The sequence below is a fragment of the Sinocyclocheilus grahami genome, unplaced genomic scaffold (genome assembly GCF_001515645.1).
Source record: "Sinocyclocheilus grahami isolate Dianchi unplaced genomic scaffold, SAMN03320097.WGS_v1.1 scaffold893.1, whole genome shotgun sequence".
Classification (NCBI taxonomy): Eukaryota; Metazoa; Chordata; class Actinopteri; order Cypriniformes; family Cyprinidae; genus Sinocyclocheilus; species Sinocyclocheilus grahami.
In genome coordinates, this window is record NW_015506072.1 from 423822 (window position 1) to 448469 (window position 24648).

The following is a 24648-nucleotide window of genomic DNA, read 5'->3' on the forward strand; positions in this document are numbered from 1 at the left end:
CAATTTGAACAGCTGAGTCTTTGGCCATTTTTAAAAAACATCTAAAGACACATCTTTTTCGCCAGCACCTGACCAAGTAATACTAGCACTAACTTATTCTGTTCGATTCCATTCTATTAAAGAAAGCCCTAGCTATGTGTACTGTGCTAGACTAACTGAGAGTTGTTACAGCACTTGTATACTGTTGCTCTCTCGTTGGTCTGATTGCTTCTATTGTTCTCTCATTTGTAAATCGCTTTAGATAAAAGCATCTGCTAAATCATTAAATGTAAATAGTTTTTCTTGTGGTATAGCACTGTTACAATACCTACATTGCAGACAGTGAATGAACTTGAGTTTTCTGTTTACGTCAACTGCTCAGTACTCTGCTAATATCAATGCTATAACCCATTTCAGGTGCTGCCAAAATGACTATTTAAAATCTGAATATGAGCAGAGCTCACTCACATTCATTAAACATTGAAATGTTAGGGCTACTGATTCAAGACAGTAGTGAGTGAATGTCAGAGTGCAGTTTGACCATTTTATTTGTTTTTCTCAGTCGCTTTAGTGCATTTCTCAGATCAGAAGTGAAAATTCTCAAAATTACTTGTTCAACCTCCACATCATGTAGTCACTTGTGCACATCATAAAAGCAATTTCTCATGGTTTTGAACCGATTTGAAATGCTTTGGTCCAGTCATACAATTTGACTATATATGCCAGGGGTGGCGAACGTCGGTCCTGGAGAGCCGCAGCCCTGCAGAGTTTTGCTTCAACCCTAATCAAACACACCTGAACAAGCTAATCAAGGTCTGAAGGGTTACTAGAAAGCTACAGGCAGGTGAGTTTTAATTAGGGTTGGAGCTGAACTCTGCAGGGCTGCGGCTCTCCAGGACCGGAGTTCGCCACCCCTGATATAGGCTGTTTTCTACATTATCAGTTGCTTATATCGTGTTGATCAAAATATCAGTCTTACCTCTCAAAACATGTAGGCATTAGTTCCTTGCATAAGTCATTAAATGCAGAATGGTTGAACTAGTTGTCATAAATGGTCAAGCATATTTTCCACACATTTCTGTTTGACTTTTTGTAAATGTGCCCTGAATTGATTAATTGTGGAGGTGAATCTTGACTTCACTAATGAAGGGAATGTAAAGTGTTAGATCAACCAATGATCAACATGTTCACTAAAATAGCTCAAAGGTGCGTCTCATGAACCTTCAATTGGCAAGCATATATAGGCAGAGCACAACACAGTGTTACAAATTCTGACAATGGATGAACAACCAGGAAACAAACAGGGTCAACAGCCGAGATGAAGAAGAGGAGTAAGAATGGAAGTGTGGAAGAGTACGGAGGTAAAACAGAGGACATAGGTACATATCAGATTAAATAAGGGCCACTATTGTGGACCATGTTGTCAATCATGGCTGTGGTGGGCCGAAGGGTCCAGCCGAATATTAGGAGATTGACCGTGTCCTCAATAATTCAAACATTTCTCAGCGAGAATGGGTATGTCCACCAATGTGCAATGTACTGTTATACTTACTGTAATGCTTCATAATACAGTAGTCCACTTGTATTTTACAGCATACAGCAAATATACTTTATACAGATACATACTGCAACCCAAAAACACAAATGTATTTTTTCTTTTTAATAACTTATCTTTCTATGTCCATTTTTTTTTTTCGCGTGAAAAATAATTTTTTGGTCTACTGCATTTCCCCCCATAGGACTGCTAGATCAGCTCACAGGGGTGGCAGAGGAGCCTATTTGCACCATGGTCAGTAGAGTTGTGGTACTCGGACTCGAGTACAACTTTTAGCAGACTTGGACTTGTCACAGACTCAGATGTATTTTTACCCGGACTTGACTCAGACTCGAGCTTTTGGGAGTCCAACCGAGTCCAGGGACAAATTGGCGGAAATGTCACCGACTCAATGCATTATCACAAAAGTGATATTCAGTATTTGCATGTGTTTTTTTAAAAGTACTTGAAAGCCGATGGGTTTCTGTGCGCACACACCCAAAGCGCGCTCACCGAAAGCGCCTCTCAGTCAGTGTTATTGCTACATACACAAAATTAATATCAAAACGCCCTTCTTGGAGACTATCAGTGGTGGAAAGAGTACTGAAAAAATATACTCAAGTAAAAGTACCATTACCTTCCAAAAAATTTAGTGCGAGTAGAGTAAAAATACTTATTAAAAAGTAGCCTATTTAAAAGTACTTATGAGTAATGAGTAGTGAGTACTGCGCTGTGGATTCTACCCCCTCATAATAAACGTTGTACATTCTGTAATTCACATTATCTTGTTTGTCATAAAGAATGAAGAGTATCTATCATCCAGCAGTTTTAATTTTGACTGTCAACTCTTTAAAATACATCAAAACAGCACGGAAACAGTATTCAGTCGAAGAAAAGATGAAAGTTATTCTCAGTACAATCATCCCCATTTAAATCATAAAGTTTGAAAAAATAGATTTAAAATCATGTGTAAGGCCACTGAGACAGCACGCTGTTGTTGCAAATAAAATATTAATGTTTAGAACAGTGCAAATACAAACACCATTAGAAACTCATAGTTCAGCATCACACACCATGATATGGGTTAAAATGAGAGCCCATTTCTCTCCAAAACTGTGCCAGTTTTAGCGTTTTGCCAATAAAGAAAAAAGAATAACTAAACTTGATAATTTATTACAATTTTTTACAAATGCACATTGTTCTAGAAGGATGGCATCATGCCATACCTTTTACACATTTACTTGAATTGTTGAATAATAATAATTCATTAAATTTTTTAATATAGCACTTTTCTAGGCACTCAAAGCGCTTTACATTATCAGGGGGTATATCCTCATCCACCACCAGTGTGCAGCATCCACCTGGATGAGCCATAACCAGAGTTATGCTGATCATACAATTTGTAAGGAAAAATGCATTAAATAGCGAAGTATTTCTGGGGAAACTTTTTCAAAGGAAAACACACACACACGCATGTCTCTTTGCTGAGCCGCGGCGGTCTCCGTGAATCAGCAGCATCCACAACTGAATGGAACAAAAAGTGTTGAACTTGAACATTGTTTATGTGCGAGTGCACTTACTAATTGAAGGCGGATAAAATGGATACATTTAAAAAAAAAAAAAACGTTTATTAACGAGTTGCAGTTTTATTACATCACACACTGGCACAGATGCAGTATATTAACGCCACGGGTCATCAATAAGGTGCAGATTGGTCCTCAATTTGTGTTTCCAACACACTTTTTCACAGCGTGCATCACGCACTCAAACTCATCAAAAGTCAACAAGTTCAACAACAACTTATCCAAGTGACTGCTGCAGAACGCACGCGAGAGAGAGACGAGGCAGTGGGGCAGATCGCGCGTCTCATAAGTGAGTGGAAATTTACCGAACGTGGCACTTACAGAAGTTAACACAATACCCGCAACCTCACACCAAATTTCAGGCCGTGTAGATAGGCAAGCATATATACAAATCACTTAGTAAGCAGAAATCCCAAATTTACCTTAACATATTAAGTTAGAGCCTAGAAAGATGCGACTGAATTGATGCTTGAAGAATGCACTTCCAGCAGCCATGATAAACAGTTGGCGGTTTATGATAAACGATGCGCAAAACTCCGCATTTGAACAGTCGATAGCAAATACTTTAGGGGGCGTGGCAGAGTCTTAACTTTGATAAAGAATATCTCTTTGGTTTTGAGACTTTAGTCTTTGCAACTTCAGGGATCTTATCTATGCACAATCAGCTTGTAACACTCCAAAGAGAAAGGAAAACTTGAAATCGCATCATATGACCCCTTTAAGTGAACCTGAACAGTTGGGAGAAATCACGGATGTGTCTAAATATTTGATCTGTGCGTCAGGTCTTAAAGCGACAGCAGCATAAACCTGCTGCTGCCGACTGCATCATAAATGTTAATCAAACAACAAAAGAAAAAGAGAAAATCACTCACTGCTCTTGACTGAATCACTTTAGTAACTTTAATAAGAATCATTTATATTTAATGCATGCAGTGAAGACTGCTGTGTAGTGTTTTATTTTTACATAATTTACTTCATTAAATGTATGTAGTAGGCTATTTCTGTTGTAGCCTATACTAGCTATATAGACCTATCTGAAAAACGTAAAAAAATTTTGATTAATATATTTATTTATCCTTTTGCTCGTAATTAATAATTAGACTTGCTACTTGCCTTCAATAAGCTTGAGAACATTTTACTTACATTAGTTTAGTATTAGTTTTTGCTGTTGTATTGAAATATTTTTTAAATATGGTGGCCGTTTCTACTTTTATATAAAAAGAATGTTTCTAACAAATTTGTGGCATCTTTGTGGTCAAAACTGTTTTTCTTTAGTGAAAAGTCCTTAGTGTTTAGCCCTGAAGCCCATGTCCACAGTGAAAAATATTTCTTTTATTTATATACTAATTATTACTATAGTAAATAAATATAAATATATGTAGGTGTGGCTCATCTATATAGATGTCACGAAATCCGGTCCGTGGATTTCCATCCGATCGCCATTAGAGCTCACTCGTCCATCATATTGACTCTCTCACTACACTGACTGTTGCACGTCACCACAGACTACATTTCCCATGCACCATTTCACTAATCACACTCTCACCTGAGACCAATCACACACACTACATAACACCCACTCAGTTCCTGCTCTGATCGCCGAGTATTATTTAGCGTATATCTCTGTTTAGCTGATAGCTTCCTTACGGAGCCTGCTTAGTTTTCCTAGCCTTATCTTAGTCTTGCCTTGTCTGTTTTCTCGTGTTCTGATCTTTGCCTGTGTACCTGGATTTATCCCTCTAGTCTCGCCCTATTGGATTATGTTCTCGGTCTCGAATGCTTAAAGACGTGGAATCGATTTAGGTGGACTCGAACCCAACACTACAATTCGTACAAGAAACAAAGATTACCCTATGGATTACCCTATTTATTTTTATTTTACTATTTATTATTTTTTTTATCATAATTTTTAATAGCTAACAATATGTCCCCCCTGTAATGGCTTTTTTGATTTCTCCCAATGTCACAGACTAAGTATACCTACACCTGTCATTCATTTGATACCTTACACACTCTGAGGAAGGCTGAAGGCCAAAATGCGTAAGTGTGCAGTATTTTAGTCACTTTTAATGTTTCAATTGTGATAGTCATAATGTGAATAAAGGTATTTTAACTGTTTTGGACAAGAAGAAGTGCCTTGATTCCTTTCTTATGATAGTTGCTTCAAACCCAACCAAAGAGCACCTTCTGGGATTACTTGGGTCCTTCCAGGAAGTAGTGCTTCAAGATGTTCCCTACAATGTACTGTATTCCTTTAAAAAGTAAGCAGACATATTTTATCCATTTGTATTTGAAAACATTACATTACATTTCTGTCATGACAACTCTCTGAAGGATTGGCATGGTAATGTACATGACAATGTTAATGTATTTGGTCTTGGCAGAATAGATCTGCTACGCTGCTGCTGTGGCAGAGCAAGTACAGAGACTTGCTGCTGCCAATACATCCACAACATGCTGCTGTGAGCATGTAAGAAATATTGCTGCTGCATATATAACATGCATGAAATAACCCCATAGCATACATGAATCACCTCGTAGCAGATCTATACAGGTGGAGCTGGGGAAGGTGGAGGGTTTCTGAAGCAAGCTGCAACTGTTACAGCAAGCACCAGTCATATATTTGAATGTTGAGCAGCGAGCTCATTGGCTGCTGATACATGAGAGAACCAATCAGCTGTGCCATGTGATAATGATGTCATTAGGTCAGATTGAGTTAAACCTATCGGACTGCGCCATCTAGAGTTTCATGCCAGAACTCTGTATTTATTAAGAATTCCCTTTTCACTATGTAAAACACTTTGAGTTTAGTGTAAGAAAAGCCTAAATTGTTTGAATGTACAGGTATTGTCATGGCAATCGAGTACCTTACAACTGAAATCTAAAACCGAAAGTATTTCTGTCAGGTGTCTCTGTTTAAGTTTGGTCATGTGCACAAGTAGAATACTTTCTGTTTCTGTTTATTCTCAGTGACAGTGACCTGATGAGACCTGAAGATCTGAAAATCAGCCACGATTTTGACAGTAAGATTCACATTTATAATTATAATTATATATAAATATATACACATATAATTATATACCAACATTTATACAAATGTGAGTGCGGACAAATGTGTGTGTTTCATGTGGTACTGTTGTTGGAAGAGATCAAAATTAATGGAAGTACAAAGATCACAGCACAAAATATGTGTTTGTTATGTATATCTGCTAAACAAATCTGTTTGATAGGCTGGGAACGACTGAACTAATTAGTGAAGTTAGAGAGATGTAACTGTAATTGTTTGATGTTCTATCATTGCTTGAACCTGCACATGCTATTAAAACACTTTCAGTTTTATGTTCTTTTTTTACTCAGTTCTGTACGAGGACAAGATGACAGATGAATGCATCACAATGGAGTCGGACCTCAGTGAGTTAGATGAGGACATGGAAGAACTGTCAGCACCTGAGTTTACGTGTCACTGTTGCTATGATGTCCTTGTAGATCCTACTACACTTAACTGTGGCCATAGTTTCTGTCGCCATTGTCTGGCAGAATGGTTACATTCCTCTCGACGGAACGAGTGTCCAGAATGCAGAGAGAGATGGCAGGGCTTTCCCAGAATCAACATCCTCCTTCGGTGAGAGAACCATTGCTATCTATGTATAGACGGTTTCAACGGCAACAACATAAACAAACGTTACTGCGCATGCGTGCTTTTGTGGCCTTAACTTAACTTCCGGTAGACTTCCAAATAGAATCAATGACAACAGCTAAGTAGTCCCTTTAGAGTAGATTATTTTTGATAACAAGCAAAATATGTTTGCTGCGTAAATCGGAGGGACTTACTGAAAATGCTAATTAATTCTCTGCCAGCAGGAGGTACTTTAAAGCGGGAGAAACTGAGGTTTCCCCAGTAACGGCTGTACACAAATCAGCACTGAGCTGTGAGCTCACAAACGCTGCTTTATCAGGCATATAACATGCCAGATGAAATGAAAATGACATCGAAAATTTTCTAAAGATAGTCTTCCTTCAGAAATACAGTGAAATAAAAACACAGCGCCTCGTTATGATTTTTAAATGTGCAGTATGTGCTCATGTTTTTTCAACGAAGCCTTTTGGAAAATCTGTAATTTTTGATATTGTGGCGAGCGCCACAAATAAATAAATGTATGGGAAACACATCCCACAGCACAACCACCTGAGCCCAACTTCAGTCTACTCATCACCTTAACTTTAACTGCGTTTGTAGCCGGAGCCATAGCCAGACTGATGAACAAACACAGACCGGAAGTTAACTTCGGGCCATGAGCATGCGCCCGATGAAACCGTCTATATACACACACATAGCTGATTTTTTACAAGAAAATTAGCCAATTCTGATACCGACTGCCAAATTTTTTTGTTTTGTTTTAAGCAACAAACAAGAAAGAATGAAAATATGAGTCAAGTCACGATCTATGAGTATGTCATGATCTAAGAGTATGAGTATATGCTCTATTACAGGCAGAACTATCTGCAGTCATTGAAAATTACAGGCAACCACTGCATTTTAATCACAATCCAAACAAAGATGTTCCCCTCGGAGATACATTCATGTAAACTCCACCTCAATTCAATATTCAGGATTTTCTTCCAATATTATGTGCATGGTGAGCATTAAAGGGGTCCTATTATGCTTTTTCACTTTTTCAACTTTAGTTAGTCTATAATGTTGCTGTTTGAGCATAAAAAAGATCTGCAAAGTTACAAAATCCAAAGTCCACTTCAAAAGGAGATTTTTTATTTAACAGAAATCACTTTTCAAAAACTACAACGAACGACTCATTTGGACTACAACGCATATTTTCCGGGATTTGAGATATCACAAATATCGATGAATGGGACGAGACCTGGTTGAGCTGCACTAGAGAAGACAACGAGTGTTATCACTATGTCTGAGGCACGCTAGCTTTCCCAAGGCAGACGAACTGACAGACGCAATATTTACACTGAAGCTCGCAGGCGGCTATGGTAAGGGGCATGACATTTCCCGATATCACAACACACGCTGCCCCAGCTAACCAATCACAGGACATTTCGTATTTCAGAAGGCGGGCCTTCATTTGATACAGGAACTATTCGAGTTGTTAATGCCAGACTGGAGAGGGAGGTGTTTTAATAATGTAAAATATGTGAAAAATAATGTGTTTTTCGAACAACCTAGTATGAGAGCCTGTTCTAGTACACCCCCAAAACAAAATCAAGACTTTGTAAAAGAGCATAATAGGACCCCTTTAAGCTTGCTCTGCCTGCTATATTATTTTCTCCTCTTTGTGTCCATCTTCAGCATCTCTGGCCGTTTACAGACTTTGTGATATTTCAACACAAATGACATTCTGGAAAATGAATGCAATGCAGTCCAGGGATCAACCGAAATAAAGCAAAAACCAGTCGGTTCCGATTTATGGTCGGTACTTACTGGAGTATTTTAAAAAAAATTTTACTGAAGTAAAACAAATATTAAATACATAAAAATACAGCATAATAACAATAAAGCATAAATTGATGCGTATTTATTTAATCAAAGATCACACCTGAGACCTTTGTGCCTACATTTTTCCATGAAGGACCAATTAAGGGCTGCTATACGAAGGATGCTGTCCTAAATTCAGATTTGATGGGTGTTAAATATTTTCCTGAGATCTGGGAGAAAATGTTTTAATACTAGAAACACAGTCCTCATCTTCAGGCAGTTGATGTGCCAAGAGAGATTAAGGCCATCCCAGCGACCAAAGCCTGTGGCAAGTGACCCTTTTCAGAGGAGCCAGGGTGAATTACACTGGCAGCTGCAGCCATAAGACCCAACAGTATCTGGTATTGAAGGTCAGAAACCTCCTGACCTAGCCTCAGACTGTCTACCATGGCGAGAATGAAATCCACCCAGGAAGGGGACAACTGTTCCCACATTGTGGTCGAATCACAAATCACCCAGAGTAACATAGTTCTCTGACTAGGAGACAGAACACTCTTGTGATTTAACCTCAGTCCAGAAGGGACAGAGGGCGACATCTCCATGTCAAATTGCCATCTCCTCTGACTGAGCTAAAATAACCTAGTCATCAATGTAATTTAGTAAATGGATGCCCTGAAGTCACAAGGGACCCAGAGCTGCATCCATGCCCTTGGTGAAGTTTTGAGGAGACAAAACTAGGCCGAAGGGAAGAATCTGACATTGGTAAGCTCCCCCGCCCCGAAAAGCGAACCTCAGGAACTTCCTGTGGATGGGTAATAATTCTACATTAGATTTACATTTAATCATTTAACAGATGCTTTGGTCCAAAGCGATTTACAAAAGATGATAATACAAACAAATCAGTAAAATGACAACAAGTAAGTGCTGTGACAATTCCTAGTTAATCTAACACAGTATACGTAGCAATGGAATAGAAAGTGCTAATATTAATGGGTCAAGTGTTGACCAAGAAGATGCATCTTTAGCTGTTTCTTGACCATGGCTACTACATACTCAGCTGCTTGGATTGAGTTAGGCTGGTCATTCCACCAGCAGGGAACAGTCCAGGTAAAGGTCTGTGAAAGGTATTTAATGCTTCTTTAAGATGGCACCACAGTGTGACTTTCACTGCAGAATGCAAGCTTCTGGAAGGCACACAAGTCTGAAGTAACGGGTTTAGGTATAGGGGTGCAGAACCAGTGGTTGTTCTGTAGGCAAACATTTGTTCCTTGAATTTGATGTGAGCAGCTAATGACAACCAGTGCAAAGTGATGAAGAGAGGTGTGACGTGCGCTCTCTTTAGCTTGTTGAAGACCACTCTCACTGCTGCATTCTGGACCAGGTGCAAAGATTTGATAGTACATGCTGGAAACCCTGACAAAAGAGCATTACAATAGTCCAGCCTGGATAGAACAAGAGCTTGGATAATGAGTTGTGTAGCATTCGCTGACAGGAAGGGCCTGATCTTCCTAATGTTGTATAAGACATCTGCAGGAATAGGCAGTTTTAGTAATGTGGTCTGTGAAGTTTAACTGATCATCCATGAGAACTCCCAAGGTTCCAGGCTGTCCTGGAAAGAGTTATGGTTGATGCGCCTAGCTGAATGGAGAAGTTGTGGTGAAGTTTTGGGTTGGACAAAACCACAAGCAGTTCTGTCTTGGTAAGATTGAGTTGAAGGTGATGGTCCTTCATCCAGAAAGAAATGTCTGTCATGCAGGCTAAGATATGAGCAGCTACCTTTGGATCATCCAGCTGGAGTGAGCGGTAGAGTTGTGTGTTATCAACATAGCTTTGATAGGAAAAGGCATGCTTCTGAATTACAGATCCTAGTGACGACACGTAGATAGAAAAGAGAAGTGGTCTAAGCACTGAGCCCTGAGGCACCCCTGTACCTAGATGTTGCGGCTTAAGACACCTTACCCCTTCAAGTCACCATGAAGATCATACCTAGAGGTAAGACTCGAACCACTGGAGTGAGTTCTTGCAACCCTCATTGTCATGAGAGTTGACAGAAGGATATGGTGGTGTCAAAAGCAGCAGACTGATCGAGCAAGACAAGTACTGATAATTTGGAAGCTACTCTCACCAGTCTCAGAGCTTCAACAACAGAGAGCAGGGCAGTCTCGGTTGAGTGGCCACTTTTGAAGCAGGTTGTTCTGTGCAAGAAATGCAGAGACTTGGTTGAACACTACTTGCTCAAGTGATTTTGCAATGAATGGAAGAAGGGATACTGGTCTGTAGTTCTCTAAAAGTGCTGGGTTTAGCAGTTTCTTAAGCAGTGAGGTTATCTGGGCCTGCTTAAATACTGTAGGAAATGTACCATTGATGTTATGAGTGAGTGCCAGTACAACTATAAGAAAAATGGCTTAAAGGACATAAGTGGGGATAGAATGAAGGATGTTCTTCCAGCAGCTCCATCTGCAAGCCTGATGCTCTAAGTTGGTGCACCACCTCGGCGGACACATGACCCAAACCACAGGGAGTAGAAACAAACTCTCCTTCGTCATTGAGGAGGGCGAGGCAGGAACGGAGCTTCCCTAACTATTAATTGATTTAACCTCCAGTGTGCTATTTGTCTGCATTTGTTTCTGAACAGTTTGAAACTGTTTTTTTTATCAGTTTGGAACTTTTCCAGCTTTTGAATGCATCCAGTGATTCTCAGAGTGATAGTGCCCAGTAAATGCATAATATTTTAAGGAATGCGAAACCATAGTCCATGGATATGTACTGTTTAATGCTAATTCAATGCATTATTTAATATGGCACATGTGTGTCCTAGGGATGCAGTGGAGAAGACGTTTCCAGCTAAGATAAGCAGACGGAGGAGGGTTCTCCAGCGTAACCAGCGGTTCCATTATTTTCTCCAGATATTCCAACAGTATGGGCAGGTACTGAAGCAACAAATTCCTGTATCAGAAGGCCTACAGCAAGCTATACTAAACAGCTTTTGTTCTGGAGTCATGATGGCATTGATCTGCATGGGGGTGAGATGCGCTTTCTCATATACATACTCAAAGATTGAAGAGTTCTTGATGGGGGTTCGGTTGTGCACAGGACATAACACCTTGTGAATGTTTCTAGGTTATATTGTTGCGATATCACTGGATCAGTGCTGATTCTAATTATGACATCTTGGTCCAGAAGCCAATCAACAGGTGGCAATCCCATGATGTCATTCTGTGGGTGGAGCATCTGGGTCCCTGGACCAATCAGTACAGAGAAATGTTCCACAGAGCACAGATTAATGGCAGGTGGGTACTATCCACACGGAAACACAATTCAAACATTATTACATTGTTTTTCATTTTAGTGTCATTTATGGCTTTATTAGTTATTTGAAATAAAATGTGTCCAACATGTTTTAATGGGGGAAAAAACAGTATTATAGGGTTTACTGGCTTTAATTCATTGTCAACAATGTTTCACACATTAAAATTACATAAAACATGTTTAAAGGGGTCCTATTATGCTTTTTTTACATTTAAAACTTTTAGTGCGTAATGTTGCTGTTTGTACATGAAAAAAGATCTGCACAGTTACAAAACACAAAGCCCATTTCACAGGGAATTATTCTCTATTTCAGTAAGTACTGTTTCTGAACTTGCTCAAACGCCTGATTGTGGTCTTGAGTTTTTATCTGGAAATGTACACATCACAATATCCCTCATTTAAATAATTCGTTAAAATTTTTAAAAATGAGGCATACACAAAAAATGAGAGGGGGAGAGGCCTGGTTTAGAGATGCTGTTTCACAGATCTCATATACTGATACACATGCACGCTGTCTATTTATTTGACATAACCTACTGCGTTTGTGAATTTTGTGTGTTTTTGACATAACCTTATGTGTATTTGATAGTTGATGAGAAAGAGCTTCATATCGGTGAGCATTTACTTCCGAGTCTACAATCCTCCACGCCTATTCAAACAGAGCGTTCTGATGAGGGGGGTTAAAAACAGGACAGAAAATACCTTATTACTTCTCAATTATGATGTTTTTTTTATGTAAAAATCTTGATAACATTATAAGTGGACCTCAGAGAACAGTACAAAATAAAAAGCAAAGGCAGTTCATGACCCTTTTAATGACAGCTGAGATCCTACAGCGTGCCATGAGGATCATGTTTGTGCTTGTACAGTCTGACAAACAACAATCGTAAAGGATTATTATAAATCGTACAGTGTGCCGGCTTTAGGTGGTTAGTGGTTTGACTCTACTATTGTCAATATGAGATCAAGTCAAAGACTGCAGTGATGCAACTACAATACAGAAATAAATGTTTTTATGGTTGTTGAAACAATGCTTGCCAAAATCAAAGCTAAAGGCTAAAGTCCAACCAATTTTGAAATGTGAGACTTCAATCATAGATTGAAAACTAATGAAAACAAACCACTAAAAAGCAAAATAGGAATACATTTTTTTTTGAAACTATAATATTCTTCATGTATACACTTGTTACAATAGGTAATGTTTACTTATCACCATTGATATGTGTGGGGGGTTTTTTCAGTTTGTTAGCTCATCTCAGAGACGAAGAACTGTCTGCTTCTCCATTCAATGTTAAGAATCCATCACACAGACAGGTCATACTGGAGGAAATCCAGAAAATCAAAGAGCTCAAAGTCAAACTACCACAAAACCTCTGGGAGTACAAGGTGTGTCTTGTGTTTTTCTGGTAATTATCTGTTTTTCATTCAGTAAAGAGCTCAGTCAAATCAAGATTTTCAATGAGAATTCTCAAAAGTCACTAAAAGTCTGCATTGGTCTATTGCAAATAAATAGTTAACAGTTGTGCTATTTCTAGTCACTCATTAATTTTACCCACCTCTGTTTGTTTGCTAAACCTCAATTGAGTTCCCCAATCATCAACGATGTTTGACCTCAGGGGCCCTTGCCACTTGGCAAGAAATTTGGAACTCATGTGAAGACTTTATCTCCTTGTGCAAAAATTCCTATAGCCAAGTACCCCTATTATACAGTTGGCTCTGATTTTCTTGAGCCTGGAGCAAATTCTCCTGCTTCAGTTGACCCATTGTGTGGAGTTTTTAATTTCCCCTTTGAGGGAACTTCAACATTATGTCAGAATGCTTAAGTGACAGGAATGCTTCTGCATGACCTGTGTCTGAAGCATGTGTAAAATCACTCCAGTCTCGTTTGCAAAACTCTGGAGTTTATGAAGGATACTCCACTGCCCACATCCACGCTACATTAGGGGAGGTGACACACTTGATCTGTGTGTGGTCTATATAGAAGAGGAGCATGGAGAAACAGCTCTCAAGGGAGCTGGCTGTGTTGATTGTGAGTGTCTGCCAGGAAAAATCCCCCACCTGTCTGTCTTTGAGGAGGGAGGCCAGGCACATGCCCACGAGTGAGGCCGATGTTGGCTATATCTAGCACTGTGAAGTTGGATGCTGTTAGCATCAAGGCAAGAAAGTTCAAGGATTCGCCATCTTTCTCCCCTGCTTACGAGGAGCTTGTGGAGCTTGTGACCCATGCTGTAGCCAAATTAAACATCAATTGACCAGCTGAGAAGAAAGAGCATCACAAGAGCAAGTTAGATGAGCACTTCCTGTCTAGTAAATCACATCCTCTGTGTCAAAGCCTACCTTTCTTTCTGGATCTCCATACAGAGGTGTCAAGATCCTAGACTAATCCTTTCTCCACCCATATAATTTGTCCTTCATTTTAAAATTATTCCTTGATTGTGGAATAAATGAACTGGGGTATGGGGCAATGCCCAGCTATCCCTCACCTGAGTTAGCATGGTCCCTAAAGGCTCCGATGCTACCAACCAAGCCATGAAGAGTTGACATCCTTGGTGGGTAAAGCTTATGCAACCGCAGGTCTTGCTGGGGTGTCTGCATACGGTGGCATTGTTGACCTGCTGTTGACCTACCAGGCTGACCTGCTGAAGGACATGCATGAAGGTTGGAGGGTGGGCAAGAGCTGTGCTGGGCCAGAGATTTGTCTCTCCAGGCATCTCTGGGTGAACCTTTCAGGAATAAAAGAGAGGGAAAAGTTCTTCTCCTGGGTTTTTGGCGACACAGTCAATACTGTCGTCGATAGGTTCTAGGATGAATCAGCTGCCCAATTATTTCAGTGCTGCAGTTCCATCAGGATCGCTTTTCCACAGAATTAACCTGTGTTCAATTAAAAGATGCTTTTATTCAAAGTGACTTACAAATGAGGAATACAACAAGTGATTCATCATAGATAAGTAAATAATAAACAAGAAGTTAACGTCCATCATCTGTCACAGGACTATGTTTCGCCATTGAGATTGGATTCATTTCACACGTGCTTCAGATGCAGGTCAAGTGTTCACATACTGTCAACATTCTGACACAGTGTCTAGTTCATGGAACCAGGGTTACAGTCGTAACCTAGAAATTTTACTGTTAGAAATGCCCTCCTCTCAATTTTCTCTTACGAGGTGCACTGCACTACAAGGCTTGTGTCCATACAATAATTCAATTCACGAGTTGGCACTTACATATAATCAGATTGTGCAAATAGTAAGCATATTTGAATGTGGAAGTGACGTGACATGTGGCCAAGTATGGTGACCCATACTTGGAATTAGTGCTCTGCATTTAACCCATCCAAAGTGCACACACACACAGTGAACACACACCCGGAGCAGTGGGCAGCCATTTATGCTGCGGCGCCCGGGGAGCAGTTGGGGGTTCGGTGCCTTGCTCAAGGGCACCTCAGTCATGGTAATGAAGGTGGAAGAGAGCACTGTACATTCACTCCCCCTTTGAGTTACGAGTCCGACTCTCTAACCATTAGGCCACGACTGCCCCCATTTGGCGTGCTGTCCTGAGGGAGGGCTCCGAGCTCGGAATATAGCCCAAACCCAGAGAACTCCCCCTAAGAAGCAAATGAGCATGAGACAGCAGCCAGAGAATAAATTTGTCTATTAACCCCACAAAATTGCATTCCACGAAGAGAAATGGGTTGGAATTTGCGAGGAGGAGGCAGAGCAACCAGGACAGCCCATGCAGTGTTCGACGGGAGCTTGCGACTTGCAGCATTGGATGGGTGAGCCCTGCCAATGAATAAGGAGCACGATGCGAAACACCAGATGGAGGACTCTCACTGCTTCCAATGGGACGGGAGAGCCCTACCTGGATTTGGTCTGCTTGATTGAGTTGGAAGACCCGCGCAGCATCCAATGGGAACAGGAAATCTTGGATGGGTAGGCCCCGCCTGTAAACAGTTGGGAGAGCTCGACCAACATTTTGGAGTGGCAGGGAAGATTTTGCAAAAATTGGCCCTGTCGCTGCCTCCAAACGGGGAGCCCACACTGCAACATGGACAGGGGCACCTTGTAAATAAAAATGGGCGAACTCTCAGTGCATTCGAACAAGGGGCTCAATATATATATATATATATATATATATATATATATATATATATATATATAAACTGGTGTTGGTTTAAAACTCTGCAAAACAGCAGTCTATAAAGTCAACATAAAATGGATTGTTTAAAATACTACTCATCGTAATGCATTAGTGTGTTGTTGCTTTAAAGAAGGTGTGTCCAAACTTGTTCCTGGAGGGCCAGTGTCCTGCAGAGTTTAGCTCCTAGTCATAATTAGGGTGCTTTCACACCTGTAGATCGATTGCTTTGTTCTGAAACGGGGATAAAAATTATTACAATGTTGCTTTTTATTCTTGGTGCGGTTCGCTTTCACACGGCAAAGTTTCTAAACGGACCAAATTTGTTAACACAAGTCATGCGCGAGTAAACTGTTCTCTCATTGGTCAAAGTTTCACGGTTTATTTTCCGGGATTCCACTGAGCTGTCACAGCTGTCATCCGTCAGGATGGAACAATAACAGCTTCGCGGGATTATTGTTGTTTTTTTTGTTTTTTTCATAGGTGTCGTTATATTAATTTATCATTTTGAGCAGGAGTCCAGGATTCATCGGGAAAACATTTTTAAAATGCACATACTAGGAAGAAGAGCAATAAGATGGCATTATAAAATGAAAAGGTGCGCTTTGGTTTTGAATGGCGAAGACGTGCTCACCCACAGACATTCACATGGTTCATTTTGAAGTATTAGCAAAACAACAAAGCTAATGCTTTTCACGGAGCTTATGTAATTACCCATTATACATTGTGATATAACCTGGTTCGTTGGTCCGTTAGATCGGATTGTTTTCTCACTACAACCGAATCGCTCCATCGACCCGAGACCACCTCGTTCAGGCGATCTCGGACTGATTGTTTTGGCGCAGATCCGAGCGCGATTGCCGTGTTCACATATGCCCAAACGAACTGAGGTAAATGGGGGGAAACACGCCAGGTTCCGAAACAACGAGCCAGGTGTGAAAGCACCCTTAAACACACCTGTACCAGTTAATCAAGGTTTTCAGTCTCACTAGAAACCTCCAGATAAGTAAGTTGGAGCTAGTTGGAACTAAAATCAGCAGGACGTTGGCCCTCCAAGAGCAGGATTGGACACACCTGCCTTAAACTCCAAGCTTTGTGGGAACATTCAAACTGTCCCATTTTAAATTTGGTCACCCTATCTAAATTTGAAAGAGGCCACTAACACATCAGAATTCACATTTTTTGTGTGTTTAAATTAGGGAGTGGAGTCCAAAAACATACACAAATGCTTTATTTATTTATTTGTCATATGTTTTGTAGTCCATTCTTTAGTAACTGGTTTATTAAGCCTTTGATTAAGAATATTTACTGCCTATTCTTTTAATGGATAATAACTTTTGTGATTGTGTGTGTATAATTCTCTTTCCTGGTCAAGGCTGCAAATTTAGGAAAATCACTGTTTCTCCAGTTTGGTCTGAGAGAATTTCCACGTCTCACTTTTCTCTACTTGTACCTGTTTGATTATGAAGACACCTTTCTACCCTTCATACACACCTGCTGTCCTGCACACATAACTAATGCAATGCAGGATATCCCACCTGACAACATACTGGTTTGTGTCCGAGATCTCTCCCCATTGTAAACTTACAACAGTTGAAATATTAGAACAGGGAGTAACTGTGTGTTTGTAGCAGGAGCCAAGCCAACTTCAGTGGGTGAAGTTTCGTGTGAAGGTTTTTCTGATGCCCTATGTGCTACTGATTGACTTTGCTTGGCAATGGCTGAGCGTTCATTACTGGATATCATGGATTGTCATTGGTAATGCCATGGCAATGACAGTAATGGAGTACGTTTATGTCTGGACACTGTGGAGAAGAAGACAGATGAGGTACACACATGTACTTATTCTATATATATATACAGTACATACTGTAAATACAGTGTAGTTATATGCGGTTGTTTGATTCGATCACAAATGATTTGAATCAGATAACCTGAAAGATCTTAAAACACTAATGACTTAATTTACACACGATATAGAGAAAATTGCTTTACACTCCACATCCACAAGTCAAATATTGTGTGTTTGTGTGTATATTTCAGTACTCTCCCTAAGATGATTCTGCAGAAGATGTTCAATATGTTCTTCGTTGTGCTGCTGTGGCCTCTGATGCCTCAGTTCTTCTGTGACTTTGAATTCTACTGCGGACTCTTTTTCAGCTCATTCGTTTATATCTCTGTTCGGAAATCTTTTTTTTAAGCTGGCACAGCAATAAATACCTAAACATGTTAAGATTTTCTTTTTCTTTTTAAGAGTCAGAAAATTTGACGTTCTACAGTACAATTGCTATTTTTATTACAAAATACACTTGCTTGAATGTAATAACAAGGCCATATTTTGTGTTTCATTCACCTAATAACCATCACTTCAACCAACAAGCCTGCAGGGTTGCATATTAGCTTTACTTAACCAACTATAATAACTTCACTATTAAGCTTCACAGCAATTAAGCAAGTGTTTTCACTTTTTTAACATTGTTATATTTTTCTATATTTATTTGATTTATTTCATCTTTAGAATCTCATCCCCTCAAAAACCTAACCCAACCATTAAAACCTGGAGTGAGGAATATACCCCCTTGTCTTAATAAGGAAATGTTTTAAATAACTAAGCATACTGTAATAACTGCACATAATGCAATATTTATTATATTATTAATTTCATAAAATGTTCATAACGTAATCATTTTCTCAATAAAATCTTGGGCTCATAATATAATATTAATTTGTACATAATGAGAAATCTATTACATTATAAACTGACCAAAAATATTGTCAATGTCATAATTGTAATAGTTTTTTTAAACATAAAAACATTAGCATTCCCTTACAGAACATTTTAAAAATCTAAGTCTAATTCAGATAGCATGAGATTATGCTATTATTATTATTGATAATGATATTGATATTATTAGTATTATCACGGTACATTACTTCTTATATATATATATATATATACATCAGCCAAAGACACTAAGGCTTTAATTAAAATACAATATAAAAGATTATTTAATTTGACAATAAAGTGTTATACTATATATACTATATTATATTGCAGTTTTTTCTTTCGTTTTGCTTATCTGTTAATCAAGTCAAATATATTTAGCATATTTATTCCTTTTATATATAGACTATGATTTTATGAAAACAATTTTATTATTTTTATTTTATTTTATAATGTGACTTATATACAGTTTTCCTTAAATCATCCTGGTGAACCATTTTTTATGTCTGGGGTTTGAAAATAAATAACTGTAGAATATAAATAACTATCTATAAAAAAAACACACAAAAAAACTAGAATTACATAAAAGTGTAAACTTTATTTATTTATTTTTTAAATTTAGTACATAACTAAAATGTGTTTCTGGGTTAAAGTGACTCAAAATGATCAATGAGATCAAAGAATCAATAAAAATAATAATTCGCAATATAGCCTAAAAAGCCTCATTTTCTTTTAATGTAATAGCTTATTTTACATAAACTATTATTATGATTTGTGCTCAGATTTATTATACTGAAAGATCATTATTATATTGTAAAAATTGTTTTATATTATGGTATTTTCTTATGTAATGTGATTACATTATAAGTTGCCAGTTTTCATAAGTAATAAATATATTTCTCATACAATAAGCATTACACATTGTGAAAAAATATTACATTATGAGCTCAAGATTTTATTACATTGTGAAAAAAATTATATGATGAACATTTTATGACATTAATAATGTAATACTTATTAGATTAAGTGCAGTTATTTTAGTATGCTTAGTTATTACAAGTTGGTACACATACTGTAATAGCTGGACATAATGTAATAAGTATTACATTATTAATGTCATAAAATGGTTCAAAATGTAATCATTTTCTTAATTAAATTAATAAAAACTAGACTGAATTTTATTGCATAATTTTAAAATAAAACCCATTTAAAACAGTGTTGTACATCATTGCTGCAGTTTCTGTATTTACTCATTTGTGAGACCCCAGTCACAGAAATGTTGTCACTTTTTATTTATCATATATTTATCTGTTTAAACATCATAACAAATACATGGTACTGGTAGTTTCTCCTGACAGCTATACTATTCTCACATTTATAATGTGTCATTTTCTTAACAAAGTACTATAAGTAACTATGGTTTAGTGTGTTACCATCTCTCTATTATGATTTTACTGTCAAAGAAAATTTTTGTAATTGTTTCATTGCCTATTTCTACATTATTTTTATGTTCATAAAAATATTTGTCATCCTCATCATTACTGTCCTCTTTTATGTTTTAAAATTATGATCTAATTGATTGCAATTTGCACAGACCTGTTGTTGTAGTATTATGATTTACTTATATTGTTCATTTATACTGAGGCTGTAAAATAAAAAGCATCTCCAGTTGAACTTGTCAGGCCTATCATGAGTATCATATGTGTTTTATGTGATGTGTATGTGTTGTATGTATAAAATTACAAATAATGTGCAGGTATCACTTGAATCATTATGTAAATAAGTATTTAAATGTTATCTTCTTCCAAGCAAATAATTTACCATTTATAAAAATGTTTAATAAAACAACATATCAAAGTGAATACTGAACATCAGTTCTCAGAATCTGCAGAAAAATGTCTTCCAGTGTCAGCTTAATGTTGTGAATTAAATTAGAGTACTAGTAGTGAGAATGTCTAATATAATGTTTAATTCATTGTTTTTCAATAATAACAACAGAAAGTTTAAATATTAATTTATTGTGCTGTTCAGCTTTAACCCTTAAATGCATACCTCGGGTCTTTAGCGACCCGGTACGTCATTCACTGTTAGGTAGCACCTCCCAACATTTACTCAATGTCTGGTATCATAGCTGGCAAACATGGATTGACTCCAGTTAAAGAATCATGCACGGGATGAGTGTATCTCCAATAACACTGCTATTTATTCCAGACCAGCAGTAATATCCATTAAATTATATAAGGCACATTGAGGTAGAGTACCCGTTACTTTGTGGTCTGTAAAAACAAATAGAGCGCAGCAGTGTTCACAACAGTCTGTGAGCCATGATAGTTTTTAAAGTCTTTCTTTTCAGAGAGCGACTCCAGGAACCTGTGAGGAAAAAACAGCGGGGTAGAGGATTATAGCGCTCAAATGTGAGTGAGCTTACGTCGGCTCAAGGCCAGCGTACCTCACTCTCTCCACAAAGAGAGGTTTCCCACGTCTCGTTCTCCCACCCAGACCAGCGCCCCTCTGCCATCGCGAGCGACCTGGTCTCGTTTGGGGGATTGGATGATGAGCCGCTTGATGACCGTATGTCCCTAGCAGCCTCGGACGATGTGGATTGGTCGGGCTCCGTTGCTGACCCCGCCCCCTTGCCGTCTGTGGAGCCGATCGACGCCAGGGTTGGTATGGACACCGAGCTCATCCATGTCCTATCAAAAGCCGTAGAGGAGGAGCTTGGATTGGAGTGGTCTTCACCTAAAGAGCCCACTCGCAGTCGCCTGAACGAGTGGTTTCTGCTGGGATGCCACCAGACCCCTCCTCAGCAAGCTGCACCCTTCTTTCCAGAGGTTAACGACGAGCTGACGAAGTCGTGGCGTGCCCCCTACTCAGCGCGTTTACGCTCCTTTGCCTCTCCCGCCCTCACTACGGTCGACAGCGCTGCGCAGAAGGGCTACGATAAGCTGCCTCCTCCGGACGAAGCGGTGGCTGCACACCTCTGCACCCCCGCGGCCATCGGATGGAAGACAAAGGCTGCTCATCCTTCTAAGCCCTGTCAAACGACTTCAGCCCTCGCTGGTCGTGCTTACACCTCGGCAGGCCAGGCTGTGTCTGTGTTACACTCTATAACGGTGCTCCAAGTGTACAAAAAGCGAAGCTCCTTTGCGCCACGGATTAGTCTGGGCCAGAACACTCCGCAGCGCTCAGAGAGCTGCGCAGCACCACCGATTTGGCCCTGCGCGCCACAAAGATGACTGCACAGGCCATTGGGAGGTCGATGGCCAGCCTGGTGGTGCTGGAGCGCCACTTGTGGCTGAATTTGATGGAGATCAAAGTTGTGGCTGAATTTGACGGGTATCAAAGAAGCGGATAAGATCTTCCTTGACTCCCCAGTCTTTCCCGCTGGCCTTTTCGAACCTGCTGTGGAAGGGTTCACCAAGCATTTCACGGCTGCACAGAAGTCGTCCCAAGCCATACGACACTTCCTGCCGAAGCATTCCAGTTCTGCAGCTGCTGCCAGTCGCCCCAAGCCTGCACCGACTCAACAGCCAGCCAAGACCACGCCTCCTGCTGCTCAGCCCTCTGCACGGCCTGAGCCCAGGCAGCGCTCGCGGTCTGCAAAGCGCTATCCTTTCCCGAAGCGCCAGGGACCCCGGCCCAAGATTGTGCCGGACCCTACGCCTCAGAAGCCGTCCTGATCCCTCAGGAAGGAAGAGGAGGGGGCCAAGTCTCGCTGCGGCCGGACCACCCCCCAAACAGCCTCGTATGTGTTCCCAGTCGCCCCGTTCAGTTCTGGGTGCTGGGAAAAATGTGTTTATTGCATGCAAAGAGCCTGTTCTAGCGCCCAAGTGTATAACCGCTGTGATAGCGGACAAAATAAAACACAAACACACTCAAAAAGAAAGCAAATTTCCTCTTCCAATCACGGCGAGCCCTGGGTCCCTTCACAGTGACCCACCGCCCGAACCAATTCAACCCCTTGTCACAAGGGCCGAGGCCTGGCAGGCCATCCCGGCGTGTCAAAATGGGTTATGGGGATGATAAAACGAGGTTATCTACTCCCAATTAGCTCGAGAACCTCCGTGTTTCTGCGGTGTGATCCCCACCTTAGTAGGGAACAGGAACACTCGCGTTCTACGTTCTGAGGTGGCTGTGTTGCTGGCGAAACAGGCCATAGAAATCATCCCGCCAGCTCAGAGCAAATCAGGCTTTTACAGCCATTACTTCCTCGTCCCCAAAAAGGATGGCGGCCTCAGGCCCATACTCGATCTCAGGCTTTTGAACCGCGCCCTAGTAAAGTGCACGTTCAGAATGACCACTTTGAAACAGATCCTCTCACTAATTCGCCTGGGACTGGTTCTTCTCTCTGGATCTGAAAGACGCTTACTTTCACATTCAGATAGCCCCCCGCCACAGGTGCTTCTTGAGATTCGCCTTCGAGGGAGTGGCATATCAATATATGGTCCTTCCATTCGAGCTGTCTCTAGCCCCACGCACTTTTACGAAGTGCATAGAGTGGCTCTTTCTCCTCTGAGACAGATGGGAATCCGCATTCTGAATTACCTCGATGACTGGCTTGTCTTAGCCCAGTCAGAGGCCGATCTAATATCCCACAGATCCTTCCTCCTCAACCACTTAGAGTGCTTGGGGCTCAGGGTCAATTATGCCAAAAGCTCGATGAATCCCAGCCAACAAATCTAATTTCTGGGGACTGTCATAGCCCATTCCCCTGAGATGGGACCTCCTCTCTCAGGAGAACATGATGATATGGCACCCCCAGCCCGAGCTGTGGGCCCTACACTTATGGCCTCTCGATGGGAGCCAATGAACCTCCCAGAAGGTGTCTTAAATTCCATTTCTCAGGCTAGAGCCCCGTCCACAAGGCACCTCTATGCTTTCAAATGGTCAGTCTTAATCGTTTGGTGCACAAACTGTGGTGAAGATCCACCCACATGCGACATATCTTCGATATTGTCCTTCCTTCAAGAGCTGTTGGATAAGGGTTGCACCCCCTCCACTCTTAAGGTCTATGTGGCGGCTATAGCAGCTTTTCACGCTTCTATAGATGGGATATCAGTTGGCAGGAACAACCTCATTATTCGATTTTTAAAAGGGTCTAGGAGGTTGAACCCCCCTCGCCCTTTTACTGTCCCTACATGGGATCTGTCTACAGTTCTGAGGGAGCTAGCTTAAAAGCCCTCCCTTTGAACCGCTGTAATCCGCCGATATTCGACCCCTGTCGCTCAAAACCGCTCTGATATTAGCTTTGGCATCGGTTGAGCGAGTTGGAGATTTACAGGCGCCCTCTGTGAGCCCCTCCTGCCTTGAATTCGGGCCTAACGACTCTAAGGTCGTCTTGAAACCTAGGCATGGTTACGTACCTAAGGTGCTCTCTACTCCATTCAGAGCACAAGTAATCACGCTCTCTGCGCTCCCTCTCTTGCAGGAGGACCAGGAGCTAAATCTGCTCTGTCCTGTCAGGACGTTGAAAATCTACATTGGATTCCGGTGGCGTCATCTTCCTGTATGGCAGCTTAAACAACAGCTCCTCCGGGAAAACCACTTATTTGCCCCGTTAAATCACCAAATATAACTTTTTCTCGACTTTGCCTGTTTCGATAAGCGGGGCAAGAATGAGGAGAAGAGATGGAAATAAAAAATGCACTGCTGGAGAAACGGTGAACGAAGAAAACGCAAACAACAGCTCCCCGTCGCAGGCACAAGATGCCCTTGCCCCTTGGAAGGACCCTTCGTAGTTCAAACAGGGTGTACCCCTGGGGATGATGCACAAAAGGAAGATCATCTTCACAGATGCGTCAAACACAGGCTGGGGAGCCCTGTGTGACGGCAGAACAGCCTTTGGCATGTGGTCGAGCGAAGAGACAAAGCTGCACATCAACTACCTGGTAATGCTGGCAGTATGGCAGGCCTTACAGTCCTTCCTACCACATCTAGAAGG

General features: G+C 40.5%; 1 protein-coding gene across 1 annotated transcript; it reads left to right on the forward strand.

Annotated features, from left to right (window-relative positions):
• The first annotated feature begins 1297 nt into the window (after positions 1–1297).
• Positions 1298–22387, forward strand: LOC107563870 (uncharacterized). Its single transcript, XM_016248838.1, has 11 exons — positions 1298–1358; positions 5201–5357; positions 6067–6119; positions 6454–6718; positions 11355–11559; positions 11657–11826; positions 13087–13231; positions 17358–17534; positions 17614–17740; positions 21207–21788; positions 22083–22387. The coding sequence occupies exons 1-11, from the start codon at positions 1298–1300 to the stop codon at positions 22385–22387; spliced, it is 2247 nt and encodes a 748-aa protein (XP_016104324.1).
• Positions 22388–24648: the final 2261 nt, after the last annotated feature.